The 9,139-nt window shown below is 61.9% G+C and overlaps 1 protein-coding gene across 3 annotated transcripts in view; it reads right to left on the reverse strand.

Annotated features, from left to right (window-relative positions):
* Positions 1–683: 683 nt before the first annotated feature.
* Positions 684–9,139, reverse strand: part of N4BP3 (NEDD4 binding protein 3) — an 11,673-nt gene continuing 3,217 nt past the window's right edge. The window contains exons 1-5 of one of the 3 annotated variants that reach the window (XM_021701836.2): positions 5,783–6,243; positions 5,392–5,517; positions 4,990–5,343; positions 4,382–4,636; positions 684–4,269 (exon numbers count right to left, since the gene is read on the reverse strand). In XM_021701836.2, the coding sequence (XP_021557511.1) occupies positions 3,733–4,269; positions 4,382–4,636; positions 4,990–5,343; positions 5,392–5,517; positions 5,783–6,103 (1,593 nt within the window). In that variant the 5' untranslated portion in view covers positions 6,104–6,243 and the 3' untranslated portion in view covers positions 684–3,732. Of the gene's footprint in view, positions 4,270–4,381; positions 4,637–4,989; positions 5,518–5,782; positions 6,244–9,139 lie in introns of those variants that run through there. The other 2 variants (XM_021701835.2, XM_021701834.2) reach the window with 2 other exon arrangements.

Here is a 9,139-nt window from a genome sequence, read left to right on the forward strand (position 1 = left end):
TGGACTGTAAAGGAGGGCTACCTTCCAAGGTCAAGAGCAAAGAGAGGTTACAAGTGCTTGACCCAAGTCTGGTCAATCTTTGTCACACACACCTGCCCCCCCCCAAGGCACACCCCTCATCACCTGTAGTGAAAAGTGAAACAACTTTCCTCCGAATCCCACTGTACTCATGCCCCACCTCTCATGACCTATTTCACTCTTGTTTCGTTGCAAGAAATAGCACATTCTTCTTTTCTGAATCCAATATAGAGGACTAAGCCCCACCTACTCGGGTGGTGAGTTACTCAGTCTGAATTGTCATTGTGGGGCATGCACAGTCTTTGAAGAAAGGCTCCCTAATACCTATACCCCCCCCGCCCCCCGGTCTCAGAGAAATGTACTTTTCCATGCTCTGCTGACCTGCTACCGTGGAGGCCCTCTGTTGTTCCCGTGTATGTATATGTTTGCATTCTTCTGGTCTGGTCACTATCATGGATGTATGTGTGTGGCTGTCTCCCTCCCCCCACAGGGAAGGGTCATGCGGGCAGAGAGGCCTTGGCCACTATGGCTTCCTCATCTGAGATCCAGGCCTGGCCCTGAGGGAGGCATGTCGTACCTCACTGGGCAGGAAATGGTGACCAGCTCTGCAGCTCCAGTGCTTGGCCCAGGTGTCCATGAATGATGAATGAACACCCAGAGCTGGAGACTTCCCCACCCACGCCACTCCACCCCCAGCTCGAACCCATGCCAGTCAGGGAGAGGTCTGGTCCCTCTTGACTCCAAAGCCCCCGCCCCCACCCCCAGTGCCTTCTGGGCTGGAGCCAGAGCAGGCTCTGGGGGTAAAAACAGAACACACAGCCCTGCCTGGCAATGCCTACAGCCCCGTGGAGAGACACCGACAACGTCAGCAAATATACGGGTCTGTGGACACGAAGCAGGGGGGGGGTGGGGGGAGGAATGCCCAGGCAGGGCAGGGCAGGAGTTCAAGGAAGGCTTTCTCGAGGAAGTAAGATCTGTGAGGAGGCTCTACCTGGAGGACGAGGGCCTGCGAGGGCCTGCGAGGGCCTGCGAGGGCCTGCTGGGGTCAGAAAGGGCGCCATTATCTGGAAGTCAGGCTGTCAGATGCTTTGATAGACTAAGGGGGCCCAGGGAGACACTGGAAGATGTGACACTCTGAACTGTGAACAGGAGAGATCAGAGGCTCAGCTCGGGGAGCTTGCCTCAGTTCTGGAAATTGGCTGTCTGGGCCTAGTCTGCTGGGGGAGGGGGCCTCTGGGCAGCTGAGGGGCAGGCCCACGGGGCACAGGAGGGAGGGGCTGCTCCAGAGCAGGGGCCGCAGCCGTGGCACCTGTGATCAGCTGGTCCCAGAGCCACCCAGCCGGCTTGGGGACCCGGGAACTGGTTTGCCCGGCAGGGATCTGGTTCCCTCGGAGCCACCCCAGCTTCAGTTCTCTCTCGCGCCCTCCCCCTGCATCTGGGTCTGGCCCTGGTTTCTGGCAGAGCTGCCAAGTTTTGGTACCACCCACCCACTCCCCGCTGGCTGTACTGGCCGGCCCAGCTCTCTAATTGCTGGGTGGGGAGCCCTTCTGCAGAGATGGTACACCAGAAGGTGGACCCCAGCCGTGGTGGGGCACGTGGGCACCCAGCCTGACCAGCTCCAGGTTGCAGGGAGGGAGTGACCCAGGCTTTAGGTCACTAGAGGGTCTGGAGGGTCACTGGCCCAGAGACCTTGGTTTGGAGGGATCTGTGAAACAGGTTCCAAGGCCTGTGGGAGACAGGCCTGCTTAACTTGAGTGCTCCCAGTTTCCCTCCCCCAGCAGAGGACCCAGGCTCAGCTACGTGCGGGGGTCTGTCCTGGCCACAGGCTCGACCTAAGCCTGGCCAGAGGCAAGAGGGGCTGGGCTGGGGCTGGTGGGAAGAAATGGAGCAGAAGGAACAGCCAGGAAGCAGCCCTCCCGGCCTCCCAACCCAGGAGCCCCGAACACACCCCCAGACACACCCACCACCCACAAGACAGCTCCACATCCACCTGCCACTTACATGGCCATAAACACACCATACCCACGGCAGACAAGTCACATATCCCATTTTCCACCCTGAAAAGGCAAGGCACATCAGCGCATCCTCCACAGCCCCGTGGGTACCCTAGCACAGCAACTCCACCAGGACCCACCTGCCGGGGCGTGAGGAGTGGCCAGGCACGGACTGGGAAGGGGGAATCATGGGTGACGGGAGCAAACTGGGGTTTCTGCAGAGAACTTGTCAGAGGTTGCAGCTGCCCCATCAGAGCAGGGACTGGGAGGTCTGCGGGCTGGCTCCCCTGCAGCGGGGAGCACCATCTAATTCAACCCCGAGAGCCCACGCACCGAAGGCCTAACAGATGGGAGGTGCTCAATGCTCAGCAGCAGTTACAGTGATGTGCCCATAAGGATGCTAAACTTTACTGCAAGGAGTGGGGATGGGCCACCTGCGTGCCAGACTAGGTCTGTGCTCTGGGCCACCCACCCAGGAGGGAGCAAAAGTCCAGAAGGGAAACCGGACTGCTGAGAGGCTAGGGGTGGGAGTAGGCTGGAGGGGTCGGAGGACCAGCCTGGGCTGAGACCAAGGGTCAGGGAACCTGGTGTGGGGCTGGAGGTGGAGGGTTGCTTCCTCTCAGCACAGAGCTTTCCAGAATACAAATCAGATCACATCTCACCCCTGCTTAAAAATATCCCTTGGCCTTCCATTGCCTACAGGGAAATGGCCACATTCCCTGCTGCAGTGCAGGCCCTTTACCAAGTAACCAACCCACTAGTTTTCTCTGCCTGTTTCTTGCACCTTCCTGGGGCCTCCCATTCCTGTGGAGGGAGGGGTGTGCCACAGGCGGACGGAAGATGGGAGGTGCGTTCTGGGAGGGGCAGGGCCCTCCTGGAGCCTTTGGGTGCTCCAGGGGGAAGCTGTATTAGGCCGGCCCCAAACCCAGCAGGGGTCTGGGTACCCAGGGACCAGACTTCCTACCAAGAGAATGTTTCATGTTCTAGCCATGCCTTGGTTGACTTGCCCTTTTGCTTTTTTCTGGGTTCTCTGGCCTTGTTCCTTCTGCAAAATCCCACTGGTGCTGAAGAAAGGCATTTCAGCCCACACGGCAGCTAAGGAACCGCGTGGTGCCGGGACAAAAGGATTCCTCCACTCCCCAACGCGCATACCCAGCGGCTGCACACGCGCGCACACACACACATGGGCACAGGGCACACCCTCCCACGGACCATGACCATAGAGGGGAGCTACAGCCCAGTCAAAGGGCCCCCGACGCCAACCATCCACAATTCTCTAGACTCAGGCCAGGGACAGGCCCAATGTAGACCCTGCGGGGGGGGGGGGGGGGGGGGGGGGGCTCCTTGTAGAAAATGTGGCTTTATCCTGGGGGAGGCCAGTGTTCTCATCCCAGCCTCCCTTCCTCACGCCTGCCCTTCTGCATCATGGGGCTCTCCATTCCCCAACCTCCTCTGGGCCACCTCTCACTCCCGGGAGCGGGGCGAGGCCCTGCCAAGGGGCTCCTCTGCCTAGAAGCCTTGCCCTGGCTCCTGCCGCTGGCAGCCTATCCAGCCCACGACACCATGGTAGCCCTCCTCGCGGTGGGCCTCCCCACCCCTGGCCGGCCTCCACAGCTTCTGCCGCAGACCAGTGTAAGGAAGGAGCCGGCCATCATCTCGGGGTGGGCTTGTCCAGGCCATTTTTCCGGCGGTGCTCCTACCGCCCGCTCAGCCGCTGGCCTCAGATCTTGGAGGACTCCAGTCGAGGGCTCCAGGGCGCTGGGGGCTCCCGCAGCGCCCGCAGCTCTTGTTCCAGCGCCTGGTTGCGGCGGTACATGTCCAGGTAGCCTCCCTGGATCTCCCGCTGGTAGCGCAGCACCCGTTCCTTCTCCTCCTGCCATGTCCGCCGCTCGCGCTCGAAGCACAGCGCCTGCTCCTGGGCGCGGAGCCGCTCCTGCACCAGCTGGGCCCGCAGCTGCTCGGCGCCCCCTCCGCCCCCTCCGGCCTCGCTGCCGCCTGCCTCGGCCAGCAGCCCCCTGCTCTTGCAGTCGTCCGTCTCACAGCTGCCCGGGCCTTCCTCCCGTAGACCCGGCTCCCGCAGGCTCCGCACCGCCTGGCGCAGCTGGGCCAGCTCCGCGTCCTGCGCCTGCGCCTGCGCCCGGCTGCCCCGCAGCTGCGTCTTCAGGCTGAAGATCTCCGCCAGCTTCTGCGCCAGCTCCGCCTGGGCCTCCCGCAGCTGCTGCTTCAGGAGGCTGATCTCTGCTGTCTTCTGGCACACCTGGAGGGACACAGGACAGGCGAGAGCGGGTAAGGGCGGGTGGCGGGCGGCAGAGGACGCGACCGCGGGCGGCGGAGGGGACTGAAGGTTTATAGGATGCCTGGTCTCTCACCTCCCATCGGCCCTCCTCCTCGGGTCGGGCGCTAGGGTCGGCCTCTGGGAGGGCGCCGGGGGGCCGAGGCTCGGGGCCCAGGTCCTGCTGCGCCCGCAGCTCTTTGCGCAGCCGCCGCTGCTCCTGCTGGGCCACGAAGAGCTGTAGCTGGAGGTTGCGCTCACTGCGCTCTGCCTTCTGAGCCACCTCGTGCAGCCGCTCCACGTACAGGCGCTTCAGCTCAGCCAGCCACAGCCGCTGGCGCTCCTCCAGCACCTACCAAGGGCAAGAGGCGCCTGCCATGCTGGGAAATCCGCACACGGCCCCGCTCCCATAGCTAGACCCCTCCACAACACCCCAGCCGTGGCTGGAGGGGAAGTGTCCCCAACACACGGCCCTCCCAGGAGGTCTCTCCTCCTCCCTTCCACCCAACTCCTCGCTAGCCAGGGCAGCCAGTGACACGACAGCCCCATCACGTGGGGGGTGGGGGACTGGATCACCTCCATCTTCCTTACTCTCTTGTGGCCAGAGCCACCTAGGTGAGCTGGCTGGGGCCCCTCCAGTTTTCCCTTCACCCCAATGCCAAGGGGCAGAACAGGACCCCAAGGTGTGGAGGGGGGCGCCCTCACCTGTGTGAAGGGGTTGGAGCCATCCTCATCACCAAGGCCCCTCTTGAGATCCTCACAGGTGTCGGGCAGCATGGCCACCACCTCCTCCGCAGTGGGGCAGGAGAACTCGTAGGGGGGTGGTGGATCAGGCAGGCAGCTCAGCATAGCCAGGGGCCCAGCCTCTTTGGGGACCCGTGAGGCCCGGTCCAGGGAGCCCCCCAGATGGTTAATGTGGCCCAGAGAGGAGCTGAAGGGGCCTGGACCGGTGCCAGGACTCCGGCCGAAGCTGCCCCCGCTGGAGGAGTCAGACAGGCTGGGCTCGGGCTCGGGGCCACCCTCATCCAGGCTGAGGGCATGCAAGAGCTGGGCGCGGGCCTGTGCCTGGCTGGCCCGGGGCCCTGGGCTCAGGGGTGGATGGCAGGCCAGCGTATGCAGGCTGCCATTGCTGCGCCACAGCTTCTGGCCCTTGTGGGCGGCCAGGCTCTGCATGGACAGGAAGCCTTTCCCAGTGCCCGCCATGGGCTTGAACACCGACGGGCGGATGCGGCACTGCCAGGAAGAAAAAGGGCAGGTTTGAGGCCCCGGGCAGACCTCACCTCTGCCCTCCTAACGTCCCCACAGCCCCCCGGGATCCTCTCTGAGACTCTGAGGTGCACATCCCCAGGGGGCGGTGACCTGTGACCAAGCCTCAGGCCGGCCTACAGCAGGAGGTTCATGTCCCAGCCCCATCCGAGGACCCGGGTCTCCGAGGGGACCCCAAGCCGCCCCCATCCCCACCCTCCAACACTATGGAGGGAAGTGGGCAGAGATGCACCTTGTCAAAGCGACCCCGCTCGGGCAGCGAAGTCTTGCTGAAGTCACCAGCCCGAGGATGTTCCTGGTAGTAGAGGGTGGGGTAGTCAGCAGGCTCGTTCCGAGGGGCCCTCTTGGTGTTCTTGCCATCCTTCTTGGGGAGGTGCAGGTAGCTGAAGAGCTCACGCTGGCCCAAGCCCTTCCGGAGGAGCCCATCAGGCTGGCGGGAAGTCCGGGACCCCGCAAGTGCTGCCCGTAGCTCTTCGGGGGAGAAGTCCTGCCGTTCCAACAGGCTGCCCACGCTGCCCATGGCAATGCCAGCAGGGCCTGGGGCTGTGGCCATGAAGTTTCAACAGGGCACAGGCAGCTGCTTCTGGGGATCGGGAGGCTCCATCAGGGGCAGGTGGGCACTTGCTGCCCAACTTCCCTGATCCCCTAAAACCAGGTATGTGTTCTCTGTGTCAGCTCCCTACCTGGCCCAGGCCCAGGAGGCAGATATGGGTCCTGGACAGAATCCAGGACAGGATTCCCAGGCTGGCAAGAGAAAGGGGGTAGAGGCCCCCAAGCCACCAGCCTGGTGCCCCAGCTGCAGCTACGGGCCAGTGTGATTGGGGGACATGGGGCAACAAGCCCAAAGCAGTGGGATAGGGCCCCTCCCAGGACTGGGCCAGCTGAGGACTCAGGCTCTGTGTGACTCTGACCTTGTTCGCTCTCCTGCCAGGCTCCTCACCCAAATTGGAGAGGTGGCCTATGGCTCCCCATTCCTTTTCTCCGGGGAGGGGGAAAACCCAGTTCAGCCCCTCTTCCTGCAGTGGGTCAGAGTTCCCCAAGGGAAGCACCTGGCATGGGTGGGGTTGGGGGCTTCAGTGGGAGGGACACAAACAGGAAGGGCCTAGGGGAGGAAGGATGGCGGGAACAATGGCCAGTTTCCGGAACAGGTGTTCACGTAGTCATAGGGGCAGTGGTGGGAGACAGAGGGAAGGGACAGTGGGAGCCCCTGCCACCCCAAAACCCACCACCAGAGGGGGGGTGTCCCAGATCTTGACCCAGCGTGGGGCCAATCACGTGTGGGCCCTAGCTTCCTCGAGCAGTCTTATCACTCAGGGATGCTGGGAGGATGGGCTGAGATAACAGGACAAAGTGTCCAGTTCAGGGCCTGGCCCATAGCCAGGGTCAACACAGGCTGCCTGAAGCTGAGCTCAGCTGCTCAGACATGACCTCCTCCCCGGCAGGCGGCCCAGAAACCAGGTTAGGGACCAGCTCCCACCTGTGCTGAGATCACACCCTGGAGGGTGGGGCCTGGCCCTAGTTCCCCTCTGGATCCCCTGTCCAGTCCAGGGCCTGGCACACAGTAGATGCACAGACAGGACCTGCCGAATGAGCGAATGCCACCTTCTTCTCTGCCTCCGCGCCCCCGCGAGCAACTGCTCCCATTCCCGTACAGACACCCAGCCAGTATGCAGCAGCTGTGAGCCCCCCACCACCCCAATTTGCTTCCGGGACACCCACTCCCACCTCAAACAATGGTCGTTAGGAGGCTCCATCTTCCTCAACCATTTCCAGGTTTTGTGTTTGTGGAAGACAAAGCTCTCCGGGAGTGGGAGGGATGGGGGGCAGGGCCCTGCTCCCCACCCCCACCCCGTGGCCAGCTAATAGCCTCTGAGGAGGTCACAGGGCACACAGGGTCGGGGGACTCATCCAGTTAAGGAATCATAGGTGCTGGCCAGCTCCAGCGACACAGCCCTGCGTAGGGGTCTGAGTCCCATGATAGAGCTGTTGTCCCTCTTTGAAGGCAAGGGCACTGGGGCTCCCAAAGGTGAAGTGGCTTGCCCAAGGTCACAGAGCTGGTTGGAATGAGATGCCTGTGATCTCAGCAGGATGGCTGTTGAATGTGTGGGGGAGCCCCGGATAGCACCCACAGCCCAAAGTGTTAGAACTGAAGTATCCTGCCTCCCAATCTGACACCTCCTTACCGTGACAGGCCTACCCAGTGACAGACACCCATTTGTCTGAGCTCACTCAGCTCTTTTTTTTTTTAAAGATTTTATTTATTTATTTGAGAGAGAAAATGAGATAGAGAGAGCATGAGAGGGGGGAGGGTCAGAGGGAGAAGCAGACTCCCCGCCGAGCAGGGAGCCCGATGCGGGACTCGATCCCGGGACTCCAGGATCATGACCTGAGCCGAAGGCAGTTGCTCAACCAACTGAGCCACCCAGGTGCCCCTGAGCCCACTCAGCTCTTGTCGCTGCTTCTCAGGGAGGTGGACAGCCAAGAACCCGGTCTCCAGCCCTGTCCTCCCACTGTCTCTCCACAGGGACCTGGCCACTATGGCTTCTCCCTTTGCCATGTCTCAGTTGCCCCATCTCTGAAGTGGGTGAGACTGCCTGCCCCATCTTTCTTTTGGGTTTCCATCACAGAGACAATTGAGGTGAATGGTCTCAGGAACCAGGAGCCGAGTGCAAGCATGGGGGTGGGGATGGTAGCAGCGGTGCCGAATACGCCCACCTGCCCCCAAACACAGATCCTGACTTCCCGTCTCAGGGAGGGATAAGAGGCACCCTCTGTTCCCCACAAAGGATCTCAGGTCCCTTGAACTAGAGGCAGTCATGGGCCAGAAGAGAACATACCTCCCCCACAAACCGCAGTCCAGTCAGTGAGCAGCACGGTAGTTCCTGTGTTAGAGGACATAGCACGGACGGTCACATCCAACAGCACACAGTCACGGACAAGGTCACCCTCACGGCGCTGAGCACCCTCTGGGACACACACATGCCATGCGAATGCTCTAGCACTACACTAGCAAGAAGACCCAGTTGTCCTACTCAACCCCCAGGCTAGATGCAGAGAGGGTGTGTGTGTGCGTGTGTGTGTGTGTGCGTGCGCGCTAGATGCAGAGAGGTGTGTGTGTGTGCGCGTGCTAGATGCAGACAGATGTGTGTGTGTGCGTGTGCTAGATGCAGAGAGGTGTGTGTGTGTGTGTGCGCGCCCTAGATGCGGAGAGGTGTGTGTGTGCGTGCGCTAGATGCGGAGAGGTGTGTGTGTGCGCGCACGCTAGATGCGGAGAGGTGTGTGTGTGCACGCGCGCTAGATGCAGAGAGGTGTGTGTGTGTGTGCGCGCGCACACTAGATGCGGAGAGGTGTGTGCGCGCGCGCGCTAGATGCGGAGAGGTGTGTGTGTGTGCGCTAGATGCAGAGAGGTGTGTGTGTGTGTGTGTGTGCACTAGATGCGGAGAGGTGTGTGTGCACGCGCGCTAGATGCGGAGAGGTGTGTGTGTGCGCGCGCGCTAGATGCGGAGAGGTGTGTGTGTGTGTGCGCTAGATGCAGAGAGGTGTGTGTGTGTGTGCGCACACTAGATGCAGAGAGGTGTGTGTGTGTGCG

The sequence above is a fragment of the Neomonachus schauinslandi genome, chromosome 7 (genome assembly GCF_002201575.2).
Source record: "Neomonachus schauinslandi chromosome 7, ASM220157v2, whole genome shotgun sequence".
Lineage (NCBI taxonomy): Eukaryota > Metazoa > Chordata > Mammalia > Carnivora > Phocidae > Neomonachus > Neomonachus schauinslandi.